A 19,093-nucleotide genomic window follows, 5' to 3' on the forward strand; every position below is an offset into this window, starting at 1 on the left:
CTCTCGATGTCTGTGTCTCTCTCTCTCTCTCTCGATGTCTGTGTCTCTCTCTCTCTCTCTCGATGTCTGTGTCTCTCTCTCTCTCTCTCTCGATGTCTGTGTCTCTCTCTCTCTCTCTCGATGTCTGTCTCTCTCTCTCTCTCTCTCTCTCGATGTCTGTGTCTCTCTCTCTCTCTCTCTCGATGTCTGTGTCTCTCTCTCTCTCGATGTCTGTGTCTCTCTCTCTCTCGATGTCTGTCTGTCTCTCTCTCTCTCTCGATGTCTGTGTCTCTCTCTCTCTCTCGATGTCTGTGTCTCTCTCTCTCTCGATGTCTGTGTCTCTCTCTCTCTCGATGTCTGTGTCTCTCTCTCTCTCGATGTCTGTGTCTCTCTCTCTCTCTCGATGTCTGTCTCTCTCTCTCTCTCTCTCGATGTCTGTCTGTCTCTCTCTCTCTCTCTCTCGATGTCTGTGTCTCTCTCTCTCTCTCTCTCTCTCTCTCTCTCTCTCTCTCTCTCTCGATGTCTGTGTGTCTCTCTCTCTCTCTCGATGTCTGTGTGTCTCTCTCTCTCTCTCGATGTCTGTGTCTCTCTCTCCCTCTCTCGATGTCTGTGTCTCTCTCTCCCTCTCTCGATGTCTGTGTCTGTGTCTCTCTCTCTCTCGATGTCTGTGTCTGTGTCTCTCGATGTCTGTGTCTCTCTCTCTCTCGATGTCTGTGTCTCTCTCTCTCTCTCTCTCTCTCTCGATGTCTCTCTCTCTCTCTCTCTCTCTCTCTCTCGATGTCTGTGTCTCTCTCTCTCTCTCTCTCTCGATGTCTGTGTCTCTCTCTCTCTCTCTCGATGTCTGTCTCTCTCTCTCTCGATGTCTGTCTCTCTCTCTCTCGATGTCTGTGTCTCTCTCTCTCGATGTCTGTCTGTCTCTCTCTCTCTCGATGTCTGTCTCTCTCTCTCTCTCTCTCTCTCTCGATGCCTCTCTCTCTCGATGTCTCTCTTGATGTCTCTCTCGATCTCTCTCGATGCCTCTCTCTCTTGATGTCTCTCTCGATGCCTCTCTCTCTTGATGTCTCTCTCTCGATGCCTCTCTCTCTCTCTTGATGTTTGGAGTTTGGCTCCTCTCCTCTCTCTGTATTAACTCACTGTACACTTTGCCCTGGCTGCTATTTGTTTTGTGTTGTATTAACTGTTTTACAACCCCTCTCTTTCTATGTGTGGGGCAGATTTTCTGTGGAACCCGACAGCCAGACGGTTGCCATGTCGACCTCATCGCTACGGCGACAAGTAAAGAACATTGTCCACAACTTCTCAGAGGCCGAGATCAAGGTTCGCTCGTCCTTTCTTTTCTCTCTTCCTCTCCGACCACTTTTCCACCCACACCTCTATTTTTTTATTCTTCTGTTACCCATTGTCCTCTTCCTCCTATCCTCACCACTTCGTTGAAGGCCATCTCACCTCAGTCTTTCCCGCCTCTGCTTCCTCCCTCTCCAACTCTTTCTTCCTCTCCTCCCTTCTGTCTTAACTCCTCTTAACTATTGACTATTAACTACTTGCCAAAGAATACATTCCACTGTGTACTCCCTGTATCTCCACCTCTCGCTATCTGGGTTCATGTAATCATGTTATCCATTCATCATGATGATTCTGTCCAGCCTGTTTATCATCACTTCATCTCCACACCCCAGAGAGTAGAAGAGATGATCAGTTAAGGTGACCTACGATCACGGCTGTGGACTTATCAGGGGGTTCATTTGATTAAAGTACTTTGCATAATTGTTTTGTCTGTTTTTACATGTTTAGTCAGGAGCTTTGTATCGTAATATATTTTGTTGGCTTGAGCTTGCCAAGGGAATTAATAGTCTGTTGTCTTGATATAAACTACCAGTTGATTAATCAATTCATTGATCAATAAATCACACCTTAGATTGTTCAATGTTGACTGCTTTTGGGGCGTCAGGTAGCCTAGTGGTTAGAGCCATGGGCCAGTAACCGAAAGGTTTCTCGATCTAATCCCTGAGCTGACAAGGTAAACATATGTCGTTCTGCCCATGAACAAGGCGTTCCACTGTTCCTAGGCCGTCATTGTAAATAATATTTTGTTCTTAACTGACTTGTCTAGTTAAAGAAAGAATCCTGATGTGTCTCTCTCCCCCCTCTGTCCCGTGTGTCTCTCCCCCCTCTGTCCCGTGTGTCTCTACCCCCTCTGTCCCGTGTGTCTCTCCCCCTCTGTCCCGTGTGTCTCTCCCCCCTCTGTCCCGTGTGTCTCTACCCCCTCGTCTCTCTCGTTCCCCCCCACGCCCCTTGTCTCCTCTGTCCCTGGCCTCCCCTTGTCTCCAGGTGCGGGAAGCGACGTCCAATGACCCATGGGGCCCCAGCAGCTCTCTGATGTCAGAGATAGCAGACCTGACCTACAACGTAGTGGCCTTCTCTGAGATCATGAGCATGGTGTGGAAACGACTCAACGACCACGGCAAGAACTGGAGACACGTCTACAAGGTTTGCATGTGTGGGTGGTGAGCGAGAGGAAGTGAAAAGGAAAGTTGTGTGAATGTCTGTTCAATATTGACCATAACAACAGGTGACGTAGTCTGTCTGTCTGGTTTGTCTGTTGTCTGTTCACACACTCACTCTCACTGTTGTATTTGTACACATAGAAATAGGAATTAGAATACTAGAATGGACATAACTAAACCAAGATAGACCACAGTCCGTTGTTTTCAAATGGGATCAGATGAGTCATAGTGGGCAGAACCAAGCACGATCTAGCAAGATCCTATTGTCGCGTTCTAGCATTCATTTGCATATTTGCAATAACTCAATTTGCTTTTGCACTGTTTCTAAACCACCATTTTTAAAAATACTTTGGCAAAGTTTAGTCCACTCTGTTCGTAACATATTTTAGTTTTGGGAAGAGAACTCTATTGAGAGAATTTGCAGAATATCGACAAATCCATCTTGTTCCATCTTCTCCCACTGCCGCCCACTGGGCTTCCTTTCACTACCATATTTGGTAGTGAGTAGAAACGCCAAACGGATGCTTCACATTTATACATCCGGTGAAATATCTGTCTCATTGTTCTATCTGTGACCTCAGGCTTCATATGACAGTATAAAATATCTTCCATTTTGGCCAGTGACTAGGTCAGCCAGGGATAAGATTTTGTGCACATTATGCCTGTTAGCTAGCCTGTCAGTTTCAGTGGAATTAATGATTCCATGAATGTTTGAAATTAACAATGTATACACTATTTCTGATCAATTTGATGTTATTTTAATGAACAAAAAAGTAGTTTTTCTTTTAAAAAACAAGGACATTTCTAAGGGACACCCAAACTTACATATATATATATATATATGTATGTATGTATGTATGAGTGTAGCATACAGCAATCGGTGGTGGTAATCAAAGTAGTTTTTAACTGTAATGCAGTTGCTTGGTGATAATGACATGAACCTGTATGGGGGTTAGTGTCCATACAAGCTTTATACTCTGATTTGTACCTCAACATAGTGTGAAATGCACATAAACAATAGCCTAAATGTAGGCTAATTCTGCTGTGGGGAAATGAGGAGATTCGGGATATTCCTTCACTGCCCTTTCCTGTACTCTTCCTTGGCAATTCCATTGTTTTGGTCGAGTTCGATTGACATCTTTACCACATCTATGGCTGCTATTCTCGTCCCGTTCTGGAACTTTGAGGGTTTATGACATAGCATCTCCAGTAATTGAATATCTCTGTGGTTTCTACTGTACTGTGTGTTCTCCAGGCTATGACTCTCATGGAGTACCTCATAAAGACTGGTTCAGAGCGCGTGGCTCAGCAGTGCAGAGAGAACATCTACGCTGTCCAGACTCTCAAGGACTTCCAGTTCATCGACAGAGACGGCAAGGACCAGGTACGACGCGCTCGCACGCACACACACTGTACACACATTCCCAAACACACACTGGTACGGGATCACTACTCGCCTCTCATTCAAGGACTTTACAATGTTTTACTGTGACCTCTTAATCAAACACAGAGTGAAAAGCCAACAGTAACATGTTTATGGGCTGGTAATGGCAATATAGCAGGTCACAGGGAAACACTGATGGAAATGGAACGACTGAAACAGGAATGTAGCACTTAGTTTGCGGGCAAATAACTGACATTTATCAACAATTCAGTGACACAGCTGTGTAGTTAGGAAGGTTATGCACTGAGTTGTATGTACTCATGTGCATTCACCTGCATGTGTGTCAGGGGGTGAATGTGCGGGAGAAGGCCAAACAGCTGGTAACACTGCTGAAGGACGAGGAGAGACTACGAGAGGAGAGGATCCATGCCCTCAAGACCAAAGAGAAGATGGCACAGACCACCAGTGGTGAGAGACAACTACATTACCCAGCCTGCACCAGCCACCAGGGGATCTGATACAGATTGAGGAGGAAAGCAAACCATAAACAGAAATGTAGTTTTAAGTTGTCTGCTGTGATGCAGAGCTGCCCTGATCCTGGAGAGATGCATTTGGTGTTTGCAGGCTTTTGTTCCTGCCCAGCTCTAACTATGCCATGATGCGCACGCAATACCATTTTCTTTCGTCTCCGTTCCCCTCATCCTGTCCCCCAGCCTCTTCGGCCCCCTCAGCTCCAGGTCTGGGGGGTGGAGCGCTGTCTCAGGGCTCTCACTCTGGAGGGGCGGACCCAGAGCAAGCGTGGCCACAGAGCTCCGGTGAGGAGGACCTGCAGCTGCAGCTGGCCCTGGCCATGAGCAAGGAGGAGGCGGAACAGGTATACAGTACAGCCAGCCTGGAGCTGGTGGAGGGTAGGCAGAGCCCCCGCTGGCCAACCACACTGTTAACCTGAGGTCCAAGGGGTTGATTTGTATAGGATATATGCACTGTACACCCTACAACCACTATACATAGAACACATATATATGGTAACACTTAACTACAGTCCATAACAGAAGTATCCGGGCATAGCAAGGTTAACCCAGGACAATGTGTGTTTCCATTCACTCACCTTTACCCTCTGACCCCTGACCCCCAGACTACTGTGGCCCCTCTGGAGGACGCAGAGCTCCGCTATGCACTCACACTCAGCAAGGAAGTACAAGAACAGGTCAGGGGGCAAAGGTCACCACCTGACCGACCGATCATCATCTACCTATCTCTGTCAATCTGTCTACCCAGCCGGCAGTCACTCCATCAAGTCTTAATCCCAATCAAAATGAATGATATTCATAGGAATTATCTGTTTCATTAATTCCAAACATACACGTCAATGGGTTAATAATATAAGAAGGAAACAAGTAGTTTTAAAAATAACTCCCCTTTGATTTAATCAGTGTAAAATGATGCATGGCAAAGACTTCTTCATTTGAATGACTCAATTGAACCCTTTCTGAATGAGTGATTACTCCCTTTTTTCCTTCCATTGCAAATGACTCTGTTCTGAACGCATGCTTCAAACTACACACACAATGACATACTTAAACACACTCAATTAAAGGCATCTTCCAGTGCCCGCACTCTGCAAGTTGGAGGGCAGTATTCAATCAACACCGGTATTCAGAAGTTTAGAGGCTGAGGCAAAACAACACTCCCTAAGCATCGTTAAACCTACAGCTTGTTTTTTACCCACTTTGTTCTTTTGTCTCACAAAGTATAGATACAACCTCAGTGTAATTCTAGCACCCCGACGTCATATTCTAGCACCCCGACGTCATATTCTAGCACCCCGACGTCATATTCTAGGACCCCGACGTCATATTCTAGGACCCCGACGTCATATTCTAGGACCCCGACGTCATATTCTAGGACCCCGACGTCATATTCTAGGACCCCGACGTCATATTCTAGGACCCCGACGTCATATTCTAGGACCCCGACGTCATATTCTAGCACCCCGACGTCATATTCTAGCACCCCGACGTCATATTCTAGGACCCCGACGTCATATTCTAGCACCCCGACTTCGTTCTAGAATGTCAACTTCCTTGCAGAAGCACAAGAAGAGGACTGTTGTTTTGTCTCCCCATGAACACTTCTGGATACAGGCAGTGGTTGAATAGAGATCCCTGGCAGACAGTCCACGTCCAGTATGGCTGGGACCCTGACCAGCTTCTTCAGAAGGTGAAAGAGGATACTGCCCATAGCGGCTGGTCTAGAATCAGTTTTTGATTTCCTCAAGGAAGGGAGAATGTTTTCCATCTCCCTAAGGTGGGTTGAGGAGAGCTGATCTGAGAGCAGCCACTAAAGGCAGCATCTCTCCTGGAGCTTTGCATCACGGTCAGATAGTGCTTCCTGGGGGAGTGAAATTAAGTTGCTCCCTAGACACTGATCTAATGTCAGTTTAGCATTTTCTCCCCAAATGGCTTTGGCTACAATTTGGAGGTAGTAAGCTGATCCTAGATCTGTGCCTATGAGCTGGCCTGCCCGAGCGCTTGTCGCAGGTGATGACATCACAGCTGTATGTGATTGGCAGGAGGAGAGGCTGCGCAGGGGGGACGACCTGAGACTGCAGATGGCCATCGAGGAGAGCAGGATGGAGAAGGCCAAGCCAGAGGAGGTGTGTTTGGTGACGTGTGTGTACGCCAGCCATAGGGGAGGGAGGGATGGGGGCTACACACACTCTTTAGACAATACCACTCAGTTCCTCTTTCTCTCTCCTGGTGTTACCTGCTGTAGTTGTGTCTCTCACCTGTGCATTCTGTGTTGGAGAGAACTGAAAGCGAAGGTAGTGTAGACCGAAACCAGAAGGGTTTCTGAACCCTATCAGGTAACTGACTGAAAGCTATGATATTTTCTAGAGGTGCCTTTTTTAAAATTAAAAGTTGTGCTTAAGAACTGAGTTTGCCAATTATCTGACTGACTGGTCAGCAAAATCAACAGACCGGTGCTGGTCCCCAGACCACAGGTTGAGAAACAAGAAACACCCCTCGCTCTCTCCCGTCCCGGTACTAGTTGATCTATCGCTTCTTTCATCCTGCTTTTATCAAGGAAACTGTGTGTTGCCTGTGTCAACATTTGTTTAGTGTGTATGTTAACTGACTGCTCTGTGATTTTCAGTGTGTGTGTGTGTGTGTGTGTGTGTGTGTGTGTGTGTGTGTGTGTGTGTGTGTGTGTGTGTGTGTGTGTGTGTGTGTGTGTGTGTGTGTGTGTGTGTGTGTGTGTGTGTGTGTGTGTGAGACAGACTACTCTAGCCTTGAGCTCATTGACTCTTGGTGTCTGTTCAACATCAGTGTGTGTATGAGAGACGGACTACTCTAGCCTTGAGCTCATTGACTCTTGGTGTCTGTTCAACATCAGTGTGTGTATGAGAGACAGACTACTCTAGCCTTGAGCTCATTGACTCTTGGTGTCTGTTCAACATCAGTGTGTGTATGAGAGACAGACTACTCTAGCCTTGAGCTCATTGACTCTTGGTGTCTGTTCAACATCAGTGTGTGTATGAGAGACAGACTACTCTAGCCTTGAGCTCATTGACTCTTGGTGTCTGTTCAACATCAGTGTGTGTATGAGAGACGGACTACTCTAGCCTTGAGCTCATTGACTCTTGATGTCTGTTCAACATCAGTGTGTGTATGAGAGACGGACTACTCTAGCCTTGAGCTCATTGACTCTTGATGTCTGTTCAACATCAGTGTGTGTATGAGAGACAGACTACTCTAGCCTTGAGCTCATTGACTCTTGGTGTCTGTTCAACATCAGTGTGTGTATGAGAGACGGACTACTCTAGCCTTGAGCTCATTGACTCTTGGTGTCTGTTCAACATCAGTGTGTGTATGAGAGACGGACTACTCTAGCCTTGAGCTCATTGACTCTTGATGTCTGTTCAACATCGGTGTGGGTGTGTGTGTATGAGAGAGGGACTACTCTAGTCTTGAGCTCATTGACTCTTGGTGTCTGTTCAACATCAGTGTGTGTATGAGAGACGGACTACTCTAGTCTTGAGCTCATTGACTCTTGATGTCTGTTCAACATCGGTGTGGGTGTGTGTGTATGAGAGACGGACTACTCTAGCCTTGAGCTCATTGACTCTTGGTGTCTGTTCAACATTGGTGTGGGTGTGTGTGTATGAGAGACGGACTACTCTAGTCTTGAGCTCATTGACTCTTGATGTCTGTTCAACATCAGTGTGTGTGGGTGTGTGTGTATGAGAGACAGACTACTCTATCCTTGAGCTCATTGACTCTTGGTGTCTGTTCAACATCAGTGTGTGTGGGTGTGTGTGTATGTGTGGGTGTGGGTGTGTGTGTGTGAGAGACAGACTACACTAGGCCTTGAGCTCATTGACTCTTGGTGTCTGTTCAACATCGGTGTGTGTGTGGTGTCTGTTCAACATCAGTGTGTGTGTGTGAGAGACAGACTACTCTATCCTTGAGCTCATTGACTCTTGGTGTCTGTTCAACATCAGTGTGTGTGTGGGTGTGTGTGTATGAGAGACGGACTACTCTAGTCTTGAGCTCATTGACTCTTGATGTCTGTTCAACATCGGTGTGTGTGTGGTGTCTGTTCAACATCTGTGTGTGAGAGACAGACTACTCTATCCTTGAGCTCATTGACTGTTGGTATCTGTTCAACATCGGTGTGTGTGTATGAGAGACAGACTACTCTATCCTTGAGCTCATTGACTGTTGGTATCTGTTCAACATCGGTGTGTGTGTATGAGAGACAGACTACTCTATCCTTGAGCTCATTGACTCTTGGTGTCTGTTCAACATCAGTGTGTTGTTATAACCTGTGTATTATCCTCTCCCAGAGTGCGTTAATGGAGTTGAGTGCTGTGGACCCCTGGGGGGCTCCTGCTGGTGCCTCTGGAGGCTCTGCCGGCCCCTCACCCCCTCCCACAGTCCCCCTCACAGCCCCCTCTGCCTCTGGCCCCTGGGGCCTGGCCCCTGCAGACCCTTGGGGTGCCTCATCGCCCGCCTCACCCCCCAGCGTAGACCCATGGGCTAGTGGAGGGACGGCCCCCCCAACGATAGCCCCCCTGCCAGACCCCTGGGGAGAGACAGCCTCCTCAAGAGTCAACTCTGTTGACCCCTGGGGACCCTCAGGTTAGTGACCTCTGACCTTTACTCCCCTGGCCCCGTCTACACCTGTTACCCTCATTCTGTCTCCTTGTCCCACACCCCTACCTCCACACACTGGACATCAATACATTTGGTCTATTTTCCCAATACTCTTCAAATGGCCAGCATGTTTAGATCATTTGGGATGTGACCCTTCATATCTCAGTCAGGGGTATCTCTGGTTTCAATAAAATATCTCTGTCTGTTCTTACCTCCTTTCAAGTGAAAAGATTGTCTGTGTCCAGCTCTTCCATAGCAGTACAGATGAATGAGAGAAAGTTGGGAAAGGAAGCCATATTGGACTTGGGATCCAGCCCAGCTCCTTGTTCCCAAACTATTGTATGGTGTTGGGTTCCTGTTCAGTTCAAGAGATGAACAATCCTAATTGAAAATAAATGGCACTTCTGAAATCTTAGATGGGAATTCCAATTCATCTTTTGAATTGACTGACTTGAAATGGTATTGACCCCAACCCTGGTGTTGTATGTGAGCCAAACCCCTGCCTGTCTCCCTCCCCCATAGCTGTGACCCCCCCCAGTGTCGACCCCTGGGGTCCCTCTGTGCCCCTCTCCACCACCTCCTCTTTTGGGGGGCCAATAGACCCCTGGGCTGGGGACGGGGTTGACCCCATCATCACCTCTGACCCATGGAGCGACTCCGCCAAACACACTAATGGCACAGGTACATCCACACACACTGACACATAATGGCAAGGACATGTGGATGAGATGCTCATGGAGCACCCCCCCCATTCACCCACAAACACAGTTGTCTTGCATTCCATCCTCCCTCAGTAATACTGGTATATTGCTGTGGTGTCTAATCTGGTTAGTCACTATAAATACAGTACTCCATGTTCACCTTCACTCTCGCTCTCTCCTTCCCTCCCTCCCTTCCTCTCTGTAGGACACCCAGAACTGCGAGGTCAGTTAACTGGCGACAGTGCGGGTTCTCCGGTGCCCTTTGACCTCACATCTCTGTGCTCTTCACTTCCTGTCCGTAAGACCCCTGAGTCGTTCCTGGGGCCCAACGCATCTCTGGTGGACCTGGACTCACTGGTGTCTTCTAAACCCAAACCTAAACAACCTCCTCCTCCATCACTCTCCTCCTCAACACACAACCCCTTCCTCCAGACTACAGGTACTGATAACACACATAAGCACATAAATACACACATTTTTAAGCACTTTGTGTTTGTAATAAATGAAAGTACATTGATTGAAGTATTCTCTCCTCTCCAGCCTCGTCTTCAGCCCCTGGCATGGCAGTCACCCCGGGCAGCACAATCTCCAGCAGGGGGGTTTCCCCGACGCCACCCCCCACCTCCAACCCGTTTGGCGCGGCCGCCCCCATGTCCTCCATCTCCCCACAGCCCTCCACACTGGGCCTCAGCAGCCTCCGCACCAGCCCTGTACCACCCAACCCCATGGCATACCCTGGCATGGGCTTGGGGCCAATGGGTATTGGAGCACCAGGCCTGGGGATGGGCATGATGCAGAGCCCTATGGGAATGTCCCCCTACGGCGGGCTCTCGCCCATGGGTCCTCCTGGGTCCTCTCACTTCATGGGGCCCGGAGGGGCCCTGCCCCCACAGCTGAATTTTGGGGGGCCTATGGGGGCAGCTGGAGTGATGGGAGCTGGGGGAGCAGTGGGAGGGGCCGGAGTGACGGGCGCCAGCACCAATCCCTTTCTTCTTTGAGGATGTTTTGGCACTCCCCCTTCCTCTTCAACACCCAATCCAGGCCCTGTCCCACCCCCTGGCTTATCTACTGCCCCTCCCCCCAGAGTGATCCTCCTTCAACACAAACAATTTATGTTTCCAAAAAGAAACGTGTGTACATCTCTATTTAAAGAAGAAAAAAGAACATCTGAAATTGTTATTTTCTTTCAGAAGCATTTACATGAATTTCAACAACAACAAATATTTTGGTTCATTTCAGTGGGATGTTGCGGGAGGGGAAATAGACGTTTATTTATTTTTTATTTCGTTTTAATGCGTTTTGGTTTCATTCAGTCCTTTCTGAAATAAAGGTGGCTGTTTGAGAGTTAGGCTTCATCAGTTATGTCACACTGATATAATATTGTATTATTGCACTGACAGGGATGGGGAGAGAGAGGGGACATGGCCACTAACAAACTGAAACATAAACAAATTCCTGTACCTGCCTCTTCCTCTTTGTCTGTAGAAGAGAAAGATAGGATGAACACTGACATGAGAGGAGGATTTTATTTTAAAAACTCCTGAACAAGATTTGGTCTGAAAAAACTGGCATTAACATTTCAGCCACAATATAGTCAAATCATTCAATAGCTGTTCTATTTTTTATTTAATGTTTAATATAATTTATTGATAATTTTTTCCGCTCCTGGGAATGAATAAACAAGTGGGGAAAAATGATGCAATTATGCCATAAAATCAAATGCTTATTTGTTACTGATTGTCATGGAAATCAAGAAGGCAACTATTGAATTGGTTGAGGAGAGATGGAATGTGTTTTGTAAATGTGTTGTGTGGAAGAGTGTGTGTGTGAGAATGTGTCTGTCTCCATTCATCCTGCGTCCTTGCTTATTTCAGCAAGATACAAATCTATTTTTGTTTTTAAAAATTGTCACTTGTATTAATGCTATGTAATGTTGGGATTTTAAATGAGGTATTATAAGGATCACATTTTTCTGCCAATTTTATTTCACAAATGTTTTGTATTAATCAGAAACATTAGTCTTTCTCACTCTTTCATACAGAATGTCTCGTCTCCAGGTGTCTCAACATGACTGGACCCTCTCCTTTCTGACCCTCGTTCCTACGGGGGACCCTGTCCTTTCTGACCCTCGTTCCTACGGGGGACCCTGTCCTTTCTGACCCTCGTTCCTACGGGGGACCCTGTCCTTTCTGACCCTCGTTCCTACGGGGGACCCTGTCCTTTCTGACCCTCGTTCCTACGGGGGACCCTGTCCTTTCTGACCCTCGTTCCTACGGGGGACCCTGTCCTTTCTGACCCTCGTTCCTACGGGGGACCCTGTCCTTTCTGACCCTCGTTCCTACGGGGGACCCTGTCCTTTCTGACCCTCGTTCCTACGGGGGAAGAGCTGCAGATGCTTCTTTTAAAGAGACTATTCAATGAACGAACTTAAACAACAGGGGACTTGATGACATGTTGTTGCTTTTCATTTAGTTTGATGAATTGATTGTTATTTTATATCAAATAAAATATCTCTTTTATTGGGAAAGGTCACATTTTGTGTGGTGTTAACTGAACATTCACATTTGAAAAGTAAAATGAAAAAAAATATTAAATGAAGAAATAAAACTAATCCACAAAGGGTATGTTCCTTACGTTAAATCTGTCTGTCTGGTGTACTGTGTGTGTTTGATGTTCTAATGCTGTTGGATGGAAGAACTGGGACAAGGTTTCATTTTATAGTATGTTATTAACATATGAAGTCTTCTCTGTCAGTTGGAGGATATATACATGTCCAGAAGCTTCTGTGAAGACTTCCAGATAGGGATACAATTGCAGAAAATAAGTAGGAACCAAAAACCTTTCAACCATTTCACTATAGCAATACATTATGACTGAATGCAGTATGAATGACCATCCTCACTGGCAAGAGTAGCGTGTGTGGTGAGGCAGCTGAATATAGGGTGTAGTGTTTCGTATGGGAGGCCACTCGGAGTAGGAGGACGTTTCCCCTAGATACTGATCTATATTCAGTTTTGCATGTTTCCTCCCAGTGGTCCAGGTTTGTTTTGGGGGAGGGTAAGCTGATCCTAGATCTGTGCCGGCAGGCAACACTGATCCAGTAGACTCCCTGAATGGAATCGTGGGGCAAACAGAATTCACTCTCAGGCGATCAGAGAGTCCCAGTCAAAGTCATCTTGGATCTCCTCGCTGTTGTTATGGAGATGTTTCATAGGGGGACGGGGTTTAGGTTGAAGTTGGATCCCAGCTGTGTGAGAGAGTGGAGAGAAGACAATATAAGCCTCCTTTGTTGATTAGGAAACTACTGCACAGACCTCAAACTATTACAAGGAGAGCAACTCAAGTCCCTTTCAAAGCAGTTTAATGTCCACTTCCCTATTAACACTTCCTGTTTCCTCATCTCCTTCACTATGTGATGTGACTGGGGTGGACTTTCTACCTTACCAACTCAACCCAGCTCTGTCCCTGTTACATTAGTGGTAATGAGGGCAAGGAGAGGAAGCCATTTGATAACATCAGAGTGATAGTATATTTGACTAAATAATCCCAACATGTACCATTGAGTGAAGCAAAGCTTTACACTGGTAGAAAATATAACTTTTTTGTAAAAAAAAAAGGCTTTTTAATGAAATGCTTGCCAAAACACCACTACTGCGTACTGGAAGATGTAGAGCTAAAATACTGTCAATAGTTTAGAAAAGTGGCTGAGGTCTCACCATTGGCCTGAAGGGCTTCAGTTTGGGTCAGGTGGGGCCTCTGTACAACCTGAGTTTGGGGGTGGAGGGGCCTCCTGGGAGGCTGCCCACTGCTGGAAGGGGGGACCAGAGGGGGGGTAGGCCAGGGGAGAGGGGTGGGTCAGGCTGGCCAGGGTGGGGGTGTTGTGAGTAAGGGGTGGGAGGAGCAGAGATTGAAGGGCACCGTGGGCCAATGGGGAGTTGTTACCAGAGGACGAGCCAATTAGGCCCTTCTGAGTGAAGAAACGGTTCAATGAATCACAGAGCGAAGTGAAGAGTGTCGGCTCCAGCGCCCAATCACAGAGCTCGGCCTGGCGCATGCTCTCCAGGAGGTCTGGAGGAGGGGAAAAAACAAATAGTGGGGAGAAAGAGGAATATTGTCAATGTGATAACTATTTTTGTCAATGTAGAAACAATGGGTAGCATTGATCTTTAATAATCATGTAGTTTGTTAAGGGACCTGGGTGGCTAGTGAGGTCAATGTTGGCCCAGTCCAGACTGCTGGCGACCCTAAAGCTCTCCTTCAGAGTGTCTGTAGTACTGAACCAGTCTGCTGGCACCACTACAGAGACAAACAGAGAGAGAGGTGGTATAGGTTGTCAAAGAGTTAGTTACCGTATCATATTCACACAGTGCAGTGACAAACCTACAGGCACAGTTGAATAGGTTTTTGAAGTACTAAGGTGTTCAGGTGTTGAGTTGTTATAATCACCACTGCTGTGAGACAGTCTGTCTGCCTCAGGAGGAGGCCCGGGCACTACAGAGGGTACAGGGTGAGGGGAGAAAGGGGGGAGGGTTGGGGTGTGCAGTGGGGTACTGTCATTGGTCAACACAAATAATGGACCCACGTCCGCTACAGGGAGAGAGAGAGAGAGTTAAACATACCCAGATTTTCTGACAGCATAGACAGATATGTATAAAAAACACTCATTTAGAAAGTGAGAGAGAACGTACATTGCGAGGACACTCTCTCCCTGACGCTTCTGCAGAGGGACTGGAAGGAGGTGTAGAGGTCTGGCAGGTTCAGATCAGAGAAGGAGAAACGGAGAAGGGGATCACAGGAGTGTGACGAGGCGTAGGTGGGGGCAACAGAAAGAGATGGGACAGAAAGAGAGGGAACAGAAGGAGGGAGACTTTGAGGGGAGACAGAAGAGGGGACAGTAGAGTGAGGGACAGAAAGAGAGGGGAGAGAATGAGGAACAGAAAGAGAGGTGAGAGAGTGAGGGACAGAAAGAGAGGGGAGAGAATGAGGAACAGAAAGAGAGGTGAGAGAGTGAGGGACAGAAAGAGAGGAGAGAGAATGAGGGATAGAAAGAGAGGGGACAGAGTGAGGGACAGAAAGAGAGGAGAGAGAGTGAGGGACAGAAAGAGAGGAGAGAGAATGAGGGATAGAAAGAGAGGGGAGAGAATGAGGAACAGAAAGAGAGGGAAGAGAGTGAGGGACAGAAAGAGAGGGGAGAGAGTGAGGGACAGAAAGAGAGGGGAGAGAGTGAGGGATAGAAATAGAGGGGAGAGTAGCAGAGGCAGTAGATGGGGAGACAGTATCATGGGGGACAGGGAGAGAGGAGACAGGGGACTGCATATAGGGTGGCCGTTGCTGTGGAACCAAGGTGATAGACAACAACAGCTTATTATTTGGTTATAAAACCCATGATCAATCTACTGGATACATTTGCTGGGACTGAACTTACTCTACCTTGCATGGTGGGGGGGATAGTTGTTGACTGGGTTCCTGTGGCGATTCTAAAGACCTATAATGGTCTGTCTGTGGAGATGCTAAAGACCTATAATGGTCTGTCTGTGGAGATGCTAAAGACCTATAATGGTCTGTCTGTGGAGATGCTAAAGACCTATAATGGTCTGTCTGTGGAGATGCTAAAGGGCTATAATGGTCTGTCTGTGGAGATGCTAAAGACCTATAATGGTCTGTCTGAGGTGAATGCTGTTTCTCTGCCTGCATCACTGAGACATTGGGGACCTGGATGGACCCCTCCTCCTCTTCAGCTGGATACGGACGCTTGGTTCCTTTCAGCGGATTGGGCTCGGAGGGGCCGTCCATCATCCAATAGGAACCCTGGAAACACAAGAGGTGGAGGGTTCTCACAATTTATAAGTATTACTTCAAAAGTACCAAAAAGTATGAAACTAATATATTCAGTATATTTTGAAATATCATACTTTTATCTATTTCTAGCCTATGCATCGTATTTCACAGAAAACAGTGGATCACTGAGTGCACTGGCCCCTAATGTCTTCACGTGGCAACATTGTGGCCGTTTGAAACATTCACTGGTCCTGTTTGAATGTTTTTAGAATAACTCACCTTCCCAGGGTCACTTTGGGGTCGAGGAACCTTCCGGAAGCATTTATTGAGGGACAGGTTATGGCGGATGGAGTTCTGGGAGGCAAAATAAGCATGAACATGTATTGCAGTAACACAATCATTTTGGATAATGGACTTTGGACAGTTTGCACATGGAGAGTTTGGAGTATTTCTGATTACTGCACCTTCCATCCCCTGGCAGATCTGCTGTAGTAGGGGAACATGTCACTGATCCACATGTAGATGTCATTCAAACTCAACTTCCTGCCGGGGGCGGCACCTATCGCCATGGCGATGAGGGTGGCATAGCTGTGAGGGGGCTTGGCTTTGGATCCAGAGGAAGGAAAGGGGACAGGGATGGTTGGAGAAAGATCACTTCTCTCCCTCCCTCTCTCTTTCTTTCTCTCCCCCTCTTCTCCTCCTCTCTCTCTTCCTGATCGCAGTGAGCTGATTCCCAGCTGGGGGAGCCAGTCTATGCTGGTTAGACTGGAGTCCAAGTTAGAAGACATGCTCTCTCTCTCTCTGTCAGGCCTCTGAGGGTTGGAATAAAAGCCTGCACACACTGCAACCCTCCAGGACCAGAAGTGCCCACCTGCTGTAGAATATAACATGTATAAGAACAGTTCTATAGAACAACATTACAGTAAGACTCACCACAGTAATGCAATACTGTCGTCATCACTGCAGTTTTAGATGGTGTTGTTTACATTTCACATGTTGTGTTTCAATTGAACTATAACACTCACTATAGAGACTGACTTCAAGTGTTTGTTCATAGTTTTCTGTTTAGTTAGGAGTAAGAGTGATTGACTTACCTCTCTCTCCTTGGTCAATGAAGGCCTCAAGGCCTCAAATACGTAATATTTGATGTTCTCATCAGTTGTGCAGTAGACTCAGTGTCAGGTTAGTGTTATTTCTCCCTATTTCTTTATCTCTCGCTCTCATTCCCAATCGGTTGATCGTCATCAGCTCTTATCGTCTTTTCTCTTTTTGAAAGTTTGTGTGTGGAGAAAAAAAATGTATAGCAGACTGCTTCCATTTTCTCTCCCTCTCTTACTTCCCCTCCCTTTCAGTCTGCCCCTGAATGAGGTCATCCACTCCTCCCCCTCTGTGACATCACAGATTCTGTTCCTCCTCCTCGGAAGGGTTGTCTACACCCCTCGTCTGCTTGAGGAAGTTGCCACAGTTCTAGGATTAGATTACCACACCTTCATTCTGAGGGGTGTTAAGAGTGAAAATACAAAAGTGACCTTATTTCAGTGTCTATAGGATCATTTATGAACTTTTACCTAGCCCTCTGTCTCATAATAATAATAATAATAATATAATAATAATGTCTCATCTCTCCCCTGTGGACTGTAGAAGGTGGAGTGGAAGTGTCAGAGGAAAGCCCTAAATATGGTCAAAGACTCCAGCCCCCCAAGTCAGACTGTTCTCTCTGCTACCGTACAGCAAGCAGTACCGATGCACCATGGATTCAGTACCGGTACCCTGTGTATATAGCCAAGTTATAATTTCTCATTATGTATCATTACCTTTCGTTATTATTGTTCTACTATTTAAAAAAAAAACATCTCTCTGCATTGTTGGGAAGGGCCCTTAAGAAAACATTTCACTATTAGTCTATACCAGTTATTTACCAAGCAAGTGACAAATAAAATGTGATTTGGAGTAGGAAAGATGTAAGCCTACCAGCATACACAGAGCAAAGCAAAACTCACAACAGTAATATGATGTCATCAAATGGCTCCTATATACGCTCCCTTCTCCATTTCCCCCCCATTTCAAAGATGATCAACATTCGGCAGTCATGGAAAACAGCAGCATGGGTTTATTTCCGTACTTGTGTTCACACAGTGTTTCAGATGATTTCACAGACAACAAGAAGGAGCTTGTCTTCTCTATAGAGCTGAAGAAGGCCAGCAAGGCTGTGTCAGGGGACGGCTGGACCAACAGCTTCTGGATCTATGGAAGGAAACACCATCACATGAACATTCCAGATTCATCCACTGCTGGACACTATTTACAATACATAGGCTTATACAAGAGTAACGACTTGTGTAATAACCTATGTAATTACCATGTAACAGGCTGAGTGTAATCACAACACTAACAGATAAGACAATAGGCAGTGTGTGTATTCTGAAAGGTGGAGGTCACATGGTACAGTACCTCTCTAAAGTTGGGGTGTTTGGCATCTTGCACTAGCTGTAGTAGGATGGCCTCTGTGGTGGTCAGGAAGGCTCCACTCTGCCTCAACCGGGACAGGGCAAACAACCGGTCTGTCTGACTGGAGATGGAAATAGAGAAGGGAAAAGAATATCTCAGCACCAGAAATGTTTAACCAGTGAAAATGTGAGCATCATATTATGTCATTGAAGAAAAACAGTATTGTCATATTGAAGAGAAATAGTAGGGAACACAGTAGTATCTTCTGGACGCGACGGCATTAGCCACGATATGGACCTCCATACCCTTCTCCAGCAGGTCAAAGGTTGTGCACTAATTAGTGGGAGAAGAACAGATAGATAAGCTCTATTTACAGTAAACTCAATTAATTATGAACTTGTTCCCAAGGGTCAGTCTGAACAAGGCTCCAGATTCAGGTAGGGTAGGGAAAACTGATCACAGATCTGAGCTTAGGGACCAATTCCAGTCATATCTGACCCTGTGGTCTCACCGCGATGCAGGCCTGTGTCTCTATCCCACAGAGGATGGCTATCTTGGGATCTCCCAGTGTTTTGAGCTCCTTCTCCACTGGCTCTATCATCATGGTGAACTTGGTCTTGGCGTGGGCTGTCAGGTCCCCAGCCCCCAGCTCAGGCACCGTGGGACCCAGGCCTTTAGGGCTCTGTCACTCTGTCACTATGGGGGGGATGCCCAGAACATGGGCTGCCTGGGTGCCACACAACATCTCTCCTTTTCACTATCACGCATTAGTTTCGCATCCCCACCCGCCATTTTTAAAAAGACCCGACGGGCTCATTGCCTGTTTGAATTATGCAGAAACGGGCAGCGTTTATGTCATATAATTGATTCTGTTGGAATGGGGAGAAATTGTGCTTTACAATGGTATTGACATTACAGTTGATCTGGAAGTATTATGTTTTGGGGCGCTAAAATAAGGGCAATTGTACGGACCAAGGCGATGTACGAGTTTACGTTACGTTAGATATTGCAGATTTTGATGTCACTGTAATGTTTTCAATGAATGTCAATTTTAAAGGAATGAATGTCCAGGAATGCCTATTAAAATAGAGTAAATAAGCATTAAATTGGCAAAGAAAAGGCAAAAGGATTAAACGTACT

General features: G+C 46.6%; 1 protein-coding gene across 6 annotated transcripts in view; it reads left to right on the forward strand.

Moving 5' to 3' along the window:
• The window catches only part of LOC123998134 (epsin-1-like), a 33,372-nt gene extending 21,023 nt beyond the window's left edge, over positions 1 to 12,349 (forward strand). For 5 of the 6 annotated variants that reach the window (XM_046303081.1, XM_046303078.1, XM_046303079.1 and 2 more), the window contains 11 exons: positions 1,194 to 1,296; positions 2,308 to 2,466; positions 3,739 to 3,867; positions 4,215 to 4,335; positions 4,581 to 4,741; positions 5,003 to 5,074; positions 6,440 to 6,523; positions 8,717 to 9,011; positions 9,549 to 9,707; positions 9,933 to 10,166; positions 10,268 to 12,349. In XM_046303081.1, the coding sequence (XP_046159037.1) occupies positions 1,228 to 1,296; positions 2,308 to 2,466; positions 3,739 to 3,867; positions 4,215 to 4,335; positions 4,581 to 4,741; positions 5,003 to 5,074; positions 6,440 to 6,523; positions 8,717 to 9,011; positions 9,549 to 9,707; positions 9,933 to 10,166; positions 10,268 to 10,725 (1,941 nt within the window). In that variant the 5' untranslated portion in view covers positions 1,194 to 1,227 and the 3' untranslated portion in view covers positions 10,726 to 12,349. The remainder of the gene's footprint in view (positions 1 to 1,193; positions 1,297 to 2,307; positions 2,467 to 3,738; positions 3,868 to 4,214; positions 4,336 to 4,580; positions 4,742 to 5,002; positions 5,075 to 6,439; positions 6,524 to 8,716; positions 9,012 to 9,548; positions 9,708 to 9,932; positions 10,167 to 10,267) is intronic. The other variant, XM_046303083.1, reaches the window with a different exon arrangement.
• Positions 12,350 to 19,093: the final 6,744 nt, after the last annotated feature.

This window comes from Oncorhynchus gorbuscha, linkage group LG15, assembly GCF_021184085.1.
Source record: "Oncorhynchus gorbuscha isolate QuinsamMale2020 ecotype Even-year linkage group LG15, OgorEven_v1.0, whole genome shotgun sequence".
In the NCBI taxonomy this organism is placed as follows: domain Eukaryota; kingdom Metazoa; phylum Chordata; class Actinopteri; order Salmoniformes; family Salmonidae; genus Oncorhynchus; species Oncorhynchus gorbuscha.